General features: G+C 41.0%; 1 protein-coding gene across 14 annotated transcripts in view; it reads right to left on the bottom strand.

Moving 5' to 3' along the window:
- The window catches only part of Robo1 (roundabout guidance receptor 1), a 1,008,387-nt gene that overhangs the window by 28,886 nt on the left and 961,887 nt on the right, over nucleotides 1–17,614 (bottom strand). For 5 of the 14 annotated variants that reach the window (XM_075953430.1, XM_075953502.1, XM_075953628.1 and 2 more), the window contains 5 exons: nucleotides 12,988–13,139; nucleotides 10,485–10,820; nucleotides 8,556–8,663; nucleotides 6,028–6,172; nucleotides 2,043–2,291 (listed from right to left, as the gene is read on the bottom strand). In XM_075953430.1, coding sequence (XP_075809545.1) covers nucleotides 2,043–2,291; nucleotides 6,028–6,172; nucleotides 8,556–8,663; nucleotides 10,485–10,820; nucleotides 12,988–13,139 — 990 coding nt within the window. Of the gene's footprint in view, nucleotides 1–2,042; nucleotides 2,292–6,027; nucleotides 6,173–8,555; nucleotides 8,664–10,478; nucleotides 10,821–12,987; nucleotides 13,140–17,614 lie in introns of all 14 variants that reach the window. The other 9 variants (XM_075953929.1, XM_075953979.1, XM_075954051.1 and 6 more) reach the window with 3 other exon arrangements.

Raw genomic sequence — 17,614 nt, 5'->3', positions numbered from 1 at the left:
AAGGAGAAATCACATAATTACATTATAGTCTCAAAAAAAGAGAGACTAAATTAAAGGGAAAATGTGGCTTAGTTTTCCCCAGGCAACTGGAGGACAGCATTGGAGAGGGGGAGCGGCCAGACTCACAAGGCTGAGACATAGTAGGCTGATCATTCTACAATCTACATAAGACAGCCACTAAGCTCAAGAAACGTGAAAATATTGTAATACTCAGGAACAAAGTCTGGAATGGCTAAGCAAATTTGACAGCTATCAGAATATAAGTAGTGGGTCAATCATTTCATAGGGTGAAGATATCATATGTTGACAACAGCCTGTCCCAGACACTTAACTTACATTATCTTACTTGATTCCCAGAACAACTCATAAAATGCTGTCAGGAAGGAAGACTGGGCAGCAAAGGAATGGAGCAAAATAATACAAGCAGGATACAGAGAGCTAAGGTGTGAATGGGAACCCCGGAGGTGGAAGTTAAACCACAATTAATGGCAGGAATGAGAAGAGAGGGTTCAGGGGAAGAAACTTTCAAAGCCACAGAGTTAACAGTGAAGTCAGGGATTGGAAGAGGTCAGGATAGAGAAAATGGAAGTCACTTTTGTTTCAAAGGAATGTGGAAAGGATTACGAAGGGAAGGCAAGAGGACAGGCTAGGCAGAAGGTAGGTGGTGTGGGGACCCACATCTGTTACTCCTGTAGTAGGGAGGTCTGGAGAATCAGCACAAGTTCACTGCCAGCCTGGGCCATACACAGAGATCCTGTCTCAACAGAGCAAAATATAAGCAAGTAACTGAGTAAACAGACAAACCACCACCAACAACAAAAGAAATAAAAAGGCCGTAGAATAATCTGGAAGACAGTGGTTCCATAGGCAACCCAGAGGGGTGTAGCTAGGCAACAGGAAATTTAGGTAATTTTAGAGAATGAAAGAATGCTGAGGTACCCCAGAGCTTAATGGTGTCTATTAGCGCCTCATTTGCTTTTAATAAGAATAGCAGAGATGGTCTGTGGCCTTAATAGGGAAAAGAGATGCCTTATTTGTTCTCAATCTTCATATAGTTGCAAGGATTAATACTATAAATTTACATATATGTTGACCCAGTTCTACAGAGACAGAGCTCTCCATCATTCATAAGAAGGTTTAAAAATTTCCTTCTATAGAGACAACATGTCATTTACATTTAGTAATAAGCTCTTAGAGTACTTAATAAACACTGTAAATTGTGTCTTAATCTACAGGGTTAAATTCAAGCAGCATATGCTAGAATTTGTTTTATTCACGAATATTGAAGGAAAATCTTCTGAGGCAAATAATGTGTGCAGTTTCAAAAGAATCAGTAAAGCCACAGATACATAACACAATGTGTCAAGGTCAATAAAACAGTACAAACAAAATCATCAACGAAAACAACTAACAAGACACAGTAATAGTTTTTCTGTGGTAGAAATGACATGCATATTCATTGTATATAATAAAACGAATTGTTGGAGATGCTCAATAGGTTAAAAAACCATGCCTGGGCATGCAAATTGATACTTACACTCATACACACATGTCCTATTTGTAACCTGGACAGAAATATTCCAGTCCAATAGTTACACCAAAATAAAGACATCTAAAGCCAATATAAAATAAATACACCAACCCTGTTACAATGATATTTTGCTGGACTTCAAATGACAGGAGAAAAAGTCTTTTTTCTGCACACCAAAGAGCTATGTCATCCATATATAAAAAAATTTAGAGCATGAAACACTCACCATCAAAAACACAAGACTCACCCTGAGACAGGTGCTCATGAATATAATTATCATAATCACAGGTGAACGTTTAGGCACATTATCTTCCAGTTACCAGTTCATGGGGGTCAGTTCAGCTAATGTGAGAATCAACAGTGTTATTGGTATGTCCATTCATTATGCGGGCTGGTAGCACAAGCACACGTTTATGTGACCCAAAAATTATTGCATGGTACAGCATTCAACAACTAATCTCTGAGGAGCAGAAATCCTGATTGGCCAGCGAGGCAGCTAGAGAGAACATACCTCCTTTCTGGCTGGTGGGCCATGTGGCCAATGTCCTCTGGACAATCCTGTAACATGGGCTGGAGTTCCTCCTGGGGCGAAGGGGTGAGAGTAGCTGTGGATTGGTGGCTATAGGACACAGCCGCTGGAGAAGAAGCAGCCCCCCGCACCGGAGGTGTGGGGCCTCTTTCATCTTCCTCCTCTTCTAATTCATCCTGCTGCAAATACATCCTTGCAGGTGGCACAGGACATGGCATTTCTTGGTCATAGCTACAACAAATTATAAGAATGTGCATGAAACTCTTTGTATTAGAGAGTGTTGGCACCAAATTCCATTCAGATCTGTAGGTTCTGGGTCTCATTCAGGAATCGTTATGAAGAAACAGCTCCTTGGTAGAAGTGATCACAACATACGATAGATAGCATAGTTTAGGAGCGAGAAAGTCTTACAAAAGGAAATAGCTTTGCATAGTGTTTTCAGAGCATCTCCAACATCCTTGGGACCTTTTGGCTCTGTCATTCATAGGTTCTTTAGGAAAAGATGGCAAAGGTGCTGCAAATGGCCCAAGCTGGTGTTCTAAGCAGGGAGAAACCCTTCCGAAGGGACTCAAGTCATTTAGTCTAGCACCTCCCATGTTTCCTCTGACACTACAACAAGTATTGGTTCTTTAGTTGGATACAAGACTGGTTGGTTTGTAATTAGGGTTTTGAATGCAAAGCACAGTGGCTGTGAGCAATTTTATCCAATCTTTTTATCCAAGAGAGAGTTGCGATGGGCATCAGGATGAGGGCAGGGAATGCAAGCGCTCTTCTTCCTCTTGCCCCAGGGCACTTGCATTCATTTCGATGGCAGAGAAAGATCATACCGTATAAGCTGTATACTTCTCATTCTCTCTCCCTTTCTTGTTCTTTCTCTTCTATTTCAGAGAGACCCCAGGTCCTGCTTTATAATCCAGGCTACCCTCAGTCTCAGAATCTGGTTGCAGCTTCCTTACCACGGGGATGATAGTCGTGTACCATGAAGCTACTTCTGTAAGCCCCTTTTTAACTAATATTCCACTGCCTGTTTGACTTCCCTCAATCCGAAGAGCTGATGCTCAAACACTGTGGTGGTTTTGTGTATTCTTTTCCTTTTTTCATTCGAATAAGTTATCCTTTGCCCCTCTTGCCTATGTTACCTTTGTTCTCAAGAAGCATGGTAATTTGTTCTCATATCTAGATATCTTATAGTGTAGTCTTCATGTTTTTCTCTCTTGTGCATCAAATCATTCTCCAACTCCTCTCTCTCCTCTCATCAAGAACTCCATAGTCTAGTCCTTAGCCTGTGTTTGCTGTCTGTGTCACTGCACTAACCTTTCAACCCATCTCTTGGCTTCTGATAATTCCTCTCTCCAGTATCTTCAGTGGCTCCAAATTTGCAAAATTAATTGTTCACCACTCAGAGATCACTCATTTACCCCAAAGCAATAAACTATTCTTTCATTGCTTAAACAATATAGAAGACACAGGCCAGATACTCAAATATCTGCCGATCTGGTCTCCAGCTGCCTTCCGAGCTTCCTCCCTCCCTCCCATGTGTTTCCTGTTAGCTCTCCAGGAGTCCACATCTCTGTGTGGTCCCCATGTCCATAAAGTCCCCTCCGCTATTCAGAACCCTCTCATGTGTCAAGATGGCAAACAACTGCCATTTGATCAGAGAGCCTTCATCCTTCCCATTCAAAACCATCTTCTTCGGGGGCGGGCACTGTAATGCCTAAAGGTTTTGTTTTATTTTTTCTTTCTTCCTATAAACTTCATGTTAATAGTGTGTGTGTGTGTGTGCGCGCGCGTGCGTGCGGGCATGCGCGTGTGTGTACTAAGCAGTAACTACTGTAGAAAAGTGGCTGGGACAGCAACCTTTTAAAAACAACCGCTGTGCAGATCTTTGTTACTCGCACATTCCGTGCCTGCAAATTTACTGACTCAGTAAAATTTATATATAACCACAACATCGGCCTGGGTGACATTTTCATGGTCATTCCCACATCTGCACAGAGGCCCAAATTAAGCCACCTGCTGTGTATGTTCCCAGCTGAGGTTAAAAAATGTATAAATAACATGGCCTGCTTTTGGGAGTTCATGTTTACACCCTAAACAACCACCCTCCTAGCAGCTTTTATAGCTCTGAGCTTCTTTCTTAACTTCTTTCATGTCTTTTGATTTTTGCACAATATTGTTGATTTTCCTATTTGTTATGACTCCCAATGGAGGTGCCGAAATACCACGGAACTAAGGAAGGTATGTGTAAGGAAGGTGACAGGCTTCATGTCCCTTAGAGGTGACTATGCCCAGAAATGATCTAGTGCTGTTGGCTGTGGGCATCACATTGGGGAAGAAGAAGAGATGTTAACTAAAGTATATTCTAAACAAAATGCCCATAAAACATAAGGATACACTGACAAAAATCATTGTGGGGAGGCTCTTAGGAACTCCTTCCTCTCCGGGCATTCTTTTCAGTAATTGAGCATCACCAGCATAACTGTTATATATATATATATATATATATATATATATATATATATATATATATATATATATATGACTTGCCTATAAACATTTTCTGTATAAGAACTTTACTTAATGAAATATTATTAGGAAAGAGAAAGATGGGGCTTTATTTATGGGCAGAACTGAAACTGTTAAAACTGTTTTTTTTTTTTTTTTTGTAGGAGAACAAACTAATCAAGCCCTATTTCTGTTATTTCGAGTCACTGAAAAGACTGTATGTTCAGGTAAATTACACTTTCTGGCTGTTTAAGTCTCTGTTAGGAAGTTTCTCCTTTGATGCCAATGGTGAGGCCGCTTTTTATTTTGTCTTGCGTACCATGTCCAGTGATAGATTCAGGAAAGGGTAAACAACACACTTGCTTCTTAAATTTTACCATGCAGTGTATTTATACTAATAAATGCTTTCAGAATCAGCTTTGCAAAATTTAAATTTCTAAATAAACTCTTTGCAGCACAATGTAATATTATCAAAGAGTGCTTTCCAGTATACTGTGAGGTGTATAGATTGATGCAATGGTTATAGGAAAAATTAAGGTGACAAGGCCATGGGTGTGTTCTGAGGAATCCATTGCTAGAGAACACCATCGCATGAACATCAGCGTGCACTTTTGCAAACTTGCTTGTGACCCGACAGTCCACTTCTCAGCCCTGAAGTCTGCTATACTTAATATAGAAGAGAACAGAAGCAATGTGTTTGTATTTCCAGAGACACCAAAGATAGAAAACGTATAGTGGCCAGGCAGTGGTGGTGTACGCTTTTAATTCCGGCTGAGGCAGGGGCGGGGACGGGGGCAGGAGCATTGGTAGGGGTGGGGGGGCAGGGGCATAGGCAGGAGGATCAAGGCTAGCCTGGTCTACAGAGCAAGTTCCAAGATGGCTGGTTCTACACTGAGAAACCATGCCTCGAAGCCCCCACCCCAAAATAAGTCCGATGAAAACACTATTGGACAGGGATTTTTTCGATCTATTATTATCTTATGGGGTTAACATCATATAATATGTTTTGACACAGACTTCAGTTGTTCTATGAGTATGTAAATTTATTTGAAATATCATGAAATCATGTATATATGGTTTAATGCATGAACTTACATGCATACACACTATTTTAATACATGCATACATGCATACACATATGTGAGTAATTAGATACATGTGTATACATACAATATGTATGTCAAAGAAGTTTCCTAAAACTTAAGTAAGATTTGAGGCAGCCCTAGGGAGAGCTTCTATACGTGTGCATATAAAACATGTGTGTATATATAGCACATGGGTCTAATTTTTTAAACATTAATTCATATTTGTGATTTCTCTGAGGAGGGCCCTTAAGTCCTTCTGTTTGACTTAGAGGCTGGTGTCTGTGAACTTGAGTAACCTCCTTCGGCAGTACAGGTGAGCCCCGGCTTGTCTGCTGTGGAGAACATAGGTGGCCTCTCTCACGGGACAGCCCCCTTACCTTTCATCTACAGACAGGCTGTATTCTTCACTGTTGCTATGTGGGGGAGGATGCGCCGGAGGAGGGGGAAGCAAGTCTGCCCAGTTCATTCCGCCCTGCTTGGGTGCCTTTGGTGTCCGCGCCCCTTTCTTGTGTCCTTGACTCCCTAGAAAAGAAATACAATACACGTCTTTTGTTTCTGACTCTTACATTTTATTTTCCAATTATTAAAGGCTTTAATATTTTCTGCTACTATTCTACAGTTCATCACACACACACACACACACACACACAAACACACACACACACACACTTTTCTTCATTAAGCAAAACCTGATACAGGAGGCCAAATACTGCCAAGTTCAACTGCCAAGTACACAGCAAAGGAAGCAACATAAGCGTAAGTGAATTTTACAAGTCATATCATTAATAGCAATCTTCCTAGAGCAATTAATTGCATTATGGATTATCATCTGAAACAAATGAGCTGTGGACATATTTTCTGGAGTGCCTTTTTATTATTTAATTGCTGAATCCTAGAATACAATAAAATACAGATACGATCTATTAGTGTTCTACTGTAGCATTAAATCACTGAATATATATAATTTGTACTTGTCCATTGCAATGTTTCAGACACAATGAGATTGCTCATTTTCCTGGGGAAGGAGAGGTAGGGTAAGATAAATTGCCAGAAGAACTAATACATTTAATGACAAAAGAAGGAAAAAAGCGCATCTTAAAAAAGTATTTTAACCACAATTTCTATAAAATTAGGGTTAATAATAATAATAATAATAATACAAAACTGGTTCACTTAACAGATTTCAGATTCATGCGTATATTATGAGCCCTGAATCTGTAATTGTTTTTTCTCAGATGAGTCCCCAATATCACAGAATTACTTAATTTTTCCTTATGACTCCGAAACAAGTCCCATGGGAGATGAAGCAGGCCTTAGCTTATTCAATGAGCCTTTAAAATGGTTTTAAGTCTCTTGGGACTTTCTAGGCACAGGAACTGTTTGTCACGCTAGCTGTGCTTGGACTGGTCTGTTATTGCATACATTGTGGGTGGAGAGGCAGCTGTTCGTCATAAACGGTGACTATCAGGCTAAGGCATCTTAGATGTGTGCATCTGTTCTCTTACACCTTCAGCTGCCTGCGCTGGAGGACCATGGGCATGTGTGATGGAGGTGCATTAACCCGGGCCTTCCTCTTCTGCATCTTCCTTAAGAACTGTCTGCCCTAAGATGCTGAACAGTGCAGTCCTCCCCTGAATTTCATTTATGGGCTTTGCTCTCCTCCACCTTTAAGAATCTTCAGCATCCTTTCATCAAACCCCCGTAGAATAACCAATGATCACAGCAGCTTCAAGATCAGGTACCTAACATGGCGAATGGAGAAGCCAACTGAAAATCAATAACTTAGAATTATGTTTTTCCCTAATCATATACGGTTCCCTCTACAAATAGTCAAGAATTCCCAGATGAAATGGCATATAGTTACAAAATGCTTAAATATTGTATATGATTTACCCAAAAACGATTCTTGAAATTTTATTCAAAACATGGAGCTTTTTCACTTTGAAGAAAAGGAAAAAATATGTAACACTTTGAAAAAAAAAGAATATTCAGTATAATCTGAAAAAAATCTAGGTAAAGGATCATTTCTGAGTGCCTTAAATTCACTTAAGAACCTTTCTGGCAAGGCTAGAAAATGCCACACCATTGTGCCTCGCGTAAAGGAAGATAGGAAACAGCATATGTGAGCATCATTACAGAAGAGGGCAGGGCCACTCGGCACAAAGACCCTAGCAACAACTCCTGCAGTTGCCAGGAAGCTCCATTCTTCCCTGTCCTGGAGAAGCATGCTCCACTTACGATCAATCGCTCTGTTCTCATTGTGGTGTGACTCGCCACATGTTAGTTCTAATAATGAACCGCCTTTAATTACAAAAACAGGACTTAACTGCCAACAAACTCCCATCTGCAGCCCTATCAGGAAAACAGCTGGCAGGCAGCTGCAGCCGCACCCAGACCCACAGGGAAGCCTCGCTGTGGCTTCTGTGGCAGGACAGGCTGAGACTGGGAGGAAACTTCCTGACCTTTCCAGCAAGAACGGGGAGATCTTAGAGAGACTGTGAACTATGAGAGGTTCCTGCCACCCCTCCAGCCCAGATTACTGTTTCTCAGGCTTTCTTCTCCTAAAGTGCACCAAGTGGTAACTTAGCAAATTAATCACAAGTGTACTATTTGGGGCTATGTTTTGGCTAAGGGAAGAAAAAAAAGTTTCAGCACCTTGAAACATTATTTTATACTTTTGACCTTGCTAAGACTCAGTAACAAAGAAGGAAACAGGAGGCGTGGTATCTGATGCCAGGTAGGACAGGAGCTGTTTATTGGGCAGTCACTGCTTTAAATTGCAGACCAGACCCGTGTCTGCAACTACTAGGATCCAAAGTGATGAGACACTTCAGTACGGAAACTCATTAGCACTCCGTTCATCCTTTCTCTCCAAGAGAAAGGCTGACACTGTGTCTGTACTTACCAGATGTACTACTGCCCCGATCTGAGCTGTTGTAAGATCCTCCTGTATTCTGGTCATAGGACTGGTTGTACGGAATGGTTGGGGGAATTGTGTCATTTGCCCGATAATCTAGACATTTCAGATAGAAAAAAAAATTGTTTATTTCCTCTCAGTTATTGCACGTTTGTTTGGTTTATATTTCTAAGTAATGGAAGAAGCCAGCTGGATCATGTCCTAGTCTGGTTTTATTTTTTTCTCTTCAGATTGCCAGGGTAGAGAAAAAGCTTCTTCTAGTTGAAGCGGACACATACATGTACGTACTTTTAAAATGTAACTCCCTCCCTCCTTTTTTCACCCCCTCCTTCCTCCCCCTCTCTGCAGAGCAGCGGTATTGTAAACTAAGACAGCTGCCACCTGCATGCAGACATAACCTTTGTTCGTTCTCTTAGGCTGCCTCTCTGTGTAAGCACACCAAGACTGTGCTTTATAGTCTAGCTTCAAACCATAACGTATTTAGCAGATTAGCTACATACCCAATTCTGGTTATATAGTAACAGAACAGAAAGATGTCAACAACATGAATCTAGTAAATGTCTAGATCCAGCCCAGCAATGCTTCTCGCTTGGGCAGAGGTGACAATGTAAACCCATAAGCCTGCCACTGGAACATGAGACGGCACTAAATTCGTCAGTCTGTTTGCATTCCAGAATCTTTACTATCTTTTCACATGCTTAATTTGCTCTCAAGCAGTATAAATGAGCAGAAGTTCGAAACTATTTATACACAGAACTTCTAGACCTTTCCAAGGCTCACAGTAAAAACACACAACATGGTGGAAAAATGAGAGAGGAGTTTGAATGACCAGAGTGAACTCCAAGACTGTGGAAACTGTCCTATCCCTGTCCGTGATTGTCAAGAGCTTCTGCAGGAGCATTAATGCATTTCATTAAATGGGGCTATTATATCAATCAAGTGCTTCCTTAAACTTGGGAAAATGTTAGATGACTTTATTATGAAATTAAAGCACATAGCATGGATTTAATCAGATGAAATGCTTAAATTACTCTTTGGTAATCTCGAGGTGTAAGCCCCAAGAAAATAAATCCTTGTCTCTAATTACTTACAGTAAAAATGCGTCTTTCACCTGTCTACTCGCACAACATGGTCCCATCTATTCAAATGAGAGCAATCTTGTTTTTCATAGAGGTACAACGCTGCAATTCGCACTATTACAGCAGGAGCCTGAAGAACTACAGAGGAATCAAGTACCTGTCTCCTCTGAGCCCCACATCACAATACGGAGACATTCCCCGCAGGCCATACAACAGCATTCCAGTGCTTCCAGTTAATATGAAACTCAATTTATTTTAGGTTCTATACCAACAGACTTCAATCAGGTCAACCACAGAAATTTAGGTCCTAGAATTATACAATATAGCAGGCAGAGGAACCACATGAAGCGATACAAGAAATTGAACCACTTCTCCAGTTCGAGTTTAATTTAATTATTTTTTTCTTCAGTTTGATATAAAAATGCCATTCGTTTATATGACCATGTATTCGCAATTATCTTCCATCCTCAAGTGGAAAGGGTGGAATAGTCTATTTATTGAGAATGGGAGGAATTGTGATAGCTCTACATCTGCCTTATGAATAAAAGATCGCATGTCCTAAGCAATCCCTCACCTACTATTAAATTTAAATTAATCTCGAAACCATTTGAAAATACTTATATATTATTATAAAATCAATTTTCCGAGGTTATTGTTGTGCTAATTAACTCTTTGACACTGGAAATTTTGCAGTCAAAGAAACAAGAATCATTTCAATAATCAAAGGAAAGATTTGGCGTGGTAGTCACAGAATGGTTTTCAGTCAGTGCGGGATTGAGGGGATCACTACAGAAAGCACAGTGACAAGAGGAACAAATGCAGAACCCTTCACCTTCACCTTTGTTCAGCTTGTTTTGCTCCATGATGTTATACTGAATTGGCGCCACTTCCTGTTTCTGCTGACCCGGAGGCTTCCAGTGTTTCTCGCTGGAGTCCCCGCTGCCATTGTTCATGTTGTTGCTGAGGTTTGCCGGGATGAGCTGCGTAGTGGCATAGGGAGTAGGCTGCCCTGATGGATTGACAAAACGCCCGTCCTTCAGATTTGGGCTATTGAAGGTTTTCATCTCATTGATTTTGTTACTAAGGTCCACATCACCATAAACAGTTGACTCAGGGAGCATCAGATTTGTTTGTTTGTTATCCAGTTGGTTGTTATAATTTGCTATACAATCAGCTACGTGCAATGAAGAGGAAAAGGAAAAAGTCATTCCGCATGGTTATTCGTGTTAAATTGTTTTTTCCTAAGAAGCTTCCTGAGTTATAAAGAAATTGGTCCATAAAGTACAAGTGTCCTAAGATGAACAGAAGGAAATATTCACATGGGCTTTCAAAGAAAACCGAACTTGGAGGAAATAGGAATATTCATGTTTTTTAGTAGGAACCAAATAATTTGGAACCTCTGTTAGTGTCATGCATGATCCACTTTCAAATAGCTTTCCTTGACCAACTCCATTAGTAGGAATTACACTACAACAACATATAGATACATACAGATCTGTATGTGTCACCTTCGCATTTCCTGGCCTCAGGTTACCGACCTATTTGACACTTTTGAAACAACAGAACTAAGCAATGAGATGGGGACTCAGGCAAGGGGCAAACACAACTTCTAACCGCACTCTCCAAGAGCTGGTGTTTCAGTGTTTTAGGAAATGCTTCTATTCAGAGCTAAGGGGAATAGGGAGGAGTAATAATAAACAGTGCTCAGGAGGATTTTATCACTATCAGAGAAGGATGCTACCTAACCATTGTTCATGGTTTCATAATGACACCCCATGAAGTCTAAAATAACAATAATCATGGCAAAAGGAATCATGGTCAACAGGGTCATTTAATTAAATAAAGACAGAAGTAATATCTAATATTTCCAACATCTCATTTCCAAGCTAAAGTCTACCGTCAGTGAGATAATTAGAAACTCAATAACATATATATAAATGTATTTAATGTCTGCAGTTCAAACTATTAAGACAGCAGGAAGAGCTAAACTTACATTTAAGCTACAACACTTTAAATTGAAAAGTTACCATGGAGAAGTAACGTTATTTTATTTGTGTTGCTCAGAAGTGGCACCAACACTTTCAGGTTTCTTGGAGAATTAGCTTTCAACGGTACATCTTTAAAAGTGGAAATTAACAAGCTTGCTACTTACAAGGCGATCAGGAACATATTCTTAAGAACTTGCAGTTTCCCTCTTTTACCGAATTTAAACACTCTGCCTATCTGTTCTACACCATGGATGCTCCGTTCATCTGGCCAGGAGTAACTCCATCTTTAACTTCTAGCCATGAGGCTTCTCGTAGTAGCAGAAACACAACAAAGGCAATGTGGTTGTGGAAACCTCATCATATTTTGGCAATCTTTCTATATGAGTTTTATGAAATAGGCTGTTTCTAATCTTGCCTCTCATTTACCCTACCCTGGCAATATGGCAGTCACAGGTCTTTATAGGTTGTCCCCATTTATTTACACCTTCCTGTTGGTGTCGACGCTGTCTTTTATTTAGGCTTGTGGGTTCTCAGTCTAGGCCAGTAGAGCATGGAGCTCTGGTGGATAAGGACCATGTACACTCAGTGAATGAGACCAAGGATCACTTTAAGGGTAGACACAGAGATTGCCGTTTGATTTTTCTCACAGTTGATAGCATATTCATCTACAGCCGCTCTCTCTGTCTTCCTTTTTAAGCCCATGCTGGTCTGTGCTTCCACAGTCATGCCTTTCCGTTCTTTACTTTAGTAACTAGTTACTTTGGTTTCACGTTCTGTGATTCTGTGACTATTGGGACTTCACCTTCCTTCCTTATCTTGCAGATTCCACACCCATTTGTTCTATTCTGATGATTTAGGTGAAGTTTATACAACACACAATAAACATAGGCAGGTACTGCTGCCGTGTGTTCAGATGTGTGTACCTCAATGAGTACCCTTGTAGCATTAGGATAATGCTTTTCCATTATTAACTCTGATTTAAAAATTCAGTTCATCAGAAAGTTTTGTTATTACTGTTAGTGATAATCACTGTTATTGCCACTAAGAATCTGTTTTTTTTCCTACAGATTCTTTGGCCTTTAAATAGTCATATTAAAAAATAGAATTATAAATATTTTTACAGACTTTTCCCCCCTATTCTATAATTTGTTTATTCTGTTCTCTGGAAATGATGGACAGAGAAGTATGAACGTTTAGGGATGGATAAAATATTGGACCAAGTTGGATGGTTATGTATTTATGACTTCCTAAAGTTGCTGACCAGTTTCCTTATCACTCAGGAAGGACATATGGCTGTTTCTGGCTAACTCCTCGTAAGACTAACAGGCTTTCAGCTCTAGCTGTGTCCCTAACCTGGGCGACTGTAGGTTGTCAGGTTGCTGTCGCTGTTCCCATTGCCTGTGCAGCAGTTGATGGAGCAGTCATTGTGATTGTTGCCAGTGTTGGGCCACGTGTCTGCCAGCCAAGGCTGTGTGGCAGGCTCACTAATGTTGAGAAGTCCTGGCCTAAAGGAAAACAATGCAGAAAAGCAAGAGATTAGGACTAGATAACGATTCTTATTCAGGATTCCAGTCAACATTTTATTTCATTAATCTTGTCATATTATAGTAAGCTATGCCAAATGATACTATAGTGTTTTATTTGACATGCAATCATAATACCATGGTCTGTGTGGTGTCTGTATGGACACATCCATAAATCCGTAGAGTTGCATTTCAGAGTTAAAATCTTTACTGTCTGCAATTTTTCACCTCCCTTTAAATCATGGTGATGAAAAAATAAACACAGATGAAATTAACAGGGCACATTTTTGAGTCTTGTAGGTAGGACCAAGTACCTGACTTCATTTTTGATCCTGCAGGGGAAGCCCAGCCAATCACCTTGCTTAAAGGGCGGAATCCCCTGAGGATATTATTTACTTATAAATATTGCGGGTGTGCTCCCCGCCTTCCCTTCTTGTATTTCCTGCCCGTCACTGGATCCCTGGTGTTGTAAGCTATCCCTTCATTAAATTTTGCTGTTTCATATTAAGCTAGCCTGGTTATTACGCCGCATCATGATCCAGTAAAATTCATCCATTAAAAAAAACAGAAGAGTAAATAAACTGAACAAAGAAATCTTTCTTACAAAGCATAGTTGCATTTTTTTCTTCCAAGTTATAAGCTTTTCAGAAAGAGTATGGAGCACTAGGGCATCTCGTACAGTGGTGACACATCAGTGTACAGTGACGCATCAGTGGTAGAGTATCACATCAGTGGTACAGTGGTACAGTGGTACATCAGTGGTATGTCAGTGGTACATCAGTGGTAGAGTATCACATCAGTGGTACAGTGGTACAGTGGTACATCAGTGGTATGTCAGTGGTACATCAGTGGTAGAGTATCACATCAGTGGTACAGTGGTACAGTGGTAGAGTGGTACATCAGTGGTATGTCAGTGGTACATCAGTGGTAGAGTATCACATCAGTGGTACAGTGGTACAGTGGTAGAGTGGTACATCAGTGGTATGTCAGTGGTACATCAGTGGTATGTCAGTGGTACAGTGGTACAGTGGTACATCAGTGGTATGTCAGTGGTACAGTGGTACAGTGGTACAGTGGTACATCAGTGGTACAGTGGTACAGTGGTACAGTGGTACATCAGTGGTATGTCAGTGGTACAGTGGTACATCAGTAGTATGTCAGTGGTACAGTGGTAGGTACATCAGTGGTACAGTGGTACATCAGTGGTATGTCAGTGGTACAGTGGTAGGTACATCAGTGGTAGAGTATGTCAGTATATCAGACTGCCGTTCTGTAAGCTTGTCAACTCATAAATAAAGGAGTATTGTCCCACAATGAAGCTTAACGTGCCGAAGTTCCTGCACAATGGAAAGCTGATGAATAAAAGCTGACAAAACAAAGATGTTGACAAAAAGAAATATCAGTGCTCCATCCACACAAGCAATGTTAATCTGCTTTCATTTTGGGGAGGCAGAGTGCATGCGCAGTAATTACCGAGTGACCGAGACACGGGGGCCAAGAGGTCAAACTGCGGTCTGTGTGCTTTTTCAGAACTGACCCCACTTGAACTCAGCATCAGAGATAAGGAGCATGAGATTTTCTGTACCATCCACAATAGGCTGGCACCACAGATAATTCTGTGATTGTTGTTGTCATTACTAAAGTACATCACCATATTTCTCATTTAGCTGGGAAGCACGAACTTGATATTTCACTCTCTATGACTTGTTTTTATTTGGTCATATATATCGTTAAAAGTATATAACTTGTTATGCTTATGATAGTTATTTGAGGGTAAATTCATTTCAGATGAAAAATACAGATCGATAATCCTTGTAGTTGTGTCCATATGGGAACATACACTTAGTTAAGATGAGGATTATTCCCTGCTTATAACATGTGAACTTGAGGAAGAGACCTGGTCAGTTGTCCTCATCAACGTAGACCATGAAACCCAATATGGACAAGTTCAACAGAACCACCATATACAGGCTGCCCATGCATGCTTCAGCATTGCCAGGGCGTAAAATTCATATAACATGTGACACATTGCTGAGTTCTTCAAATGTAGTGACCCATTTAAACACCACAATGTTATGGGTTCAGACTGCTATTATCTTGAAGAAGAGAAAACTGAGGCGTACGAGGGAAGTCTGGATACTTGTATGCACACTGAGCCGGTGGCAGGGCTGAGCTTCAAACACTCACAGTGGCCTCGGTGTCCACACCCTGATGTGGCATGTTATAAGCACACATAGAAATCCGTGGGAATTCTCCTATGTTCCCAAACACTTAACAACAGGGAGAATGAGGAAAATGTTTTATAGTCTCAATAAAGCTGTTAAAATTGGGCTATTTAATCATTAAAACAGTTGATAGAAACATACTTGAAAGAGCAATGTTGCTGGACCTTTGAAATTCTAAACATTTCAACCGATGTTGGGCATGGATATGTGGGAATTGCAAGAGATGTTAGGTACAGAAAATCTGCATCGGGTACTCTTTAGTTATCTTATTTCCCCTGAATGTAAGCCTGTATTGTTAATACTGTTGGAGCTATTAAGAACAAAATGTCTGAATTTGGCACCGCAGAGGTACTATGGTATACATCAAGTACAGGTCAAGTGGAAAATTCCCAGACTGACTCGTGTGTTTCAAAAGGAACAGACAGCGTTTTCTATGCTACTGTGATTCCCTCTGAAAAAACACTTAAACAGAGAGCGCTTTGATATCATCAGAGGCTTGGAGAATTTCTCATACAAATGGGTGATTTCCAGCAGGAAGGAAGATCCACACACCGCGCCTCGGGCTTCTGTTTAGACTTGAGTTTGGAATGAAAATCACTCTCCGGGAGAAGGTAAAACACAGCTCTTGTCCCACAGTGAACCTCAGAGTGCCAGGTGTGTGTGGCAGAGGTCTCGGTGGAAGGCAAGGGCATGCATAGCTGCTCTCATGGGGCGGCTTTGTCTTTCACAACTAACAGTTCTAAGGGCTCTACTCATCCATTTATGCTTCCAACGTGGAACATTAACTCCCTAACGGAAGCAGCAGAAGCACAGGATACAGTGTGGGCTGGCTTAAGCATGTTAGAAACAACTTTACATGATTGCATCTGCCCATATATTAAGAGGATCCATTTGACAAAACAAACCAAAATCCAAAAATCCACCAACCAAACAACAACAACAACAAAATCCAAATATACTCTGAAAATTACATGGCAATTCCTTCCCATTCTTCCTTTTCCATTACTTCAGATATTCCTATCGCTCACTCCAAGAAGACTTATTTGAATTGATAAACCACAACATAACTACGGTAGAGTGTAGGAGCTGTGGAAAAACTGTGCAGAATCCCAGTAGTGAAGGCTGCCATCCTATTGGCTGCGTCCTTTCCCCACTGGGCGAATGAGTTTCAAAGTCCTGGGATATGTCTAAGAGTTGCCAATGTCTTTAAAAGAAGCAAGATGTGGGTTCTCTCCACTTCTGTGTGTTCTTCCCCGACAGGAAATGTGGTCTTGGCATTCTTTACCAGGCTAGGCTGACCTTCACACACCCTCCCTCAGGTTTCCCTAGTTTTTCCTAGTTCATGCTGTGGTTTGGCATGCAAGTAGGTTTTCTTGGAAGAGGCAACTGGAATGTCTGAGGCATGAGAAACGAGTGAGGGAGAACAGCTACTTAATATTGCCGTGCTCTTTCTGGGTTTCCACACACTGTCCTTGGCATGTTGCGAGCTGGTCGGTTGGCTTCACCACAAGGCTCATTCTTTTGTGCTAAGGGATAACTAGGTCTACAATGTGATGAACCGTAAGATTTTTATATAGCCATTTCTTTTATAAAATGGAAAAAAACTCCAGTCCCAAAGAATTCTTTAAAAGCAAACAAAAACAAAGGCAACATGGGCGCCTTTGGCATGCATCCTTTTCTTAGGGTATCAATGACATCCTTGAAGCACAGAATTTACTGATATCACCTGATGAATTGGCTTGATTACATAATAAAAATTCAAGTGTTGAGTTGGGAAGAGAAAAATCTATAAGGAGTGTGCAGCCTCAAGAATAAGAATATGAGTTTGAGCCCCAGAATCTGAGTAAAAACCTGGGCAGTGGTGAACACTCCTTCACCATCTGCTACCCCAGCTCTGGAGAGGTGGCAACGGCGAGATCCCTGGGGCCCCTGGGCCAGCCAGCCTGGTTAAATGATTAGTTACAGGCAAGTGAGTGACAAATCCTGAGGAAGGACACTAGACGGTCACGTTTGGCCTCCAGAGGCCATGTACACGCATGGACACACGCACGCCCCCTCCACAAACATCCACACTCACAGCAATTCATGTACTGATCATCAGCTGTGCACTCACTACAGACCAGGACGTCACATTTTACGGTCACATGGTCACACACCGAAGGTTGAATGCTTTTCTGTTAAAGCTGAAACAGGAACCATGGAAGGCTGTTTCTGCTCTAACTACTCAGTTCT

This window comes from Microtus pennsylvanicus, chromosome 1, assembly GCF_037038515.1.
Source record: "Microtus pennsylvanicus isolate mMicPen1 chromosome 1, mMicPen1.hap1, whole genome shotgun sequence".
Taxonomy (NCBI): Eukaryota; Metazoa; Chordata; class Mammalia; order Rodentia; family Cricetidae; genus Microtus; species Microtus pennsylvanicus.
Note: the sequence above shows the minus strand (reverse complement) of the source record. Positions and strands in the feature narration are given on the sequence as shown.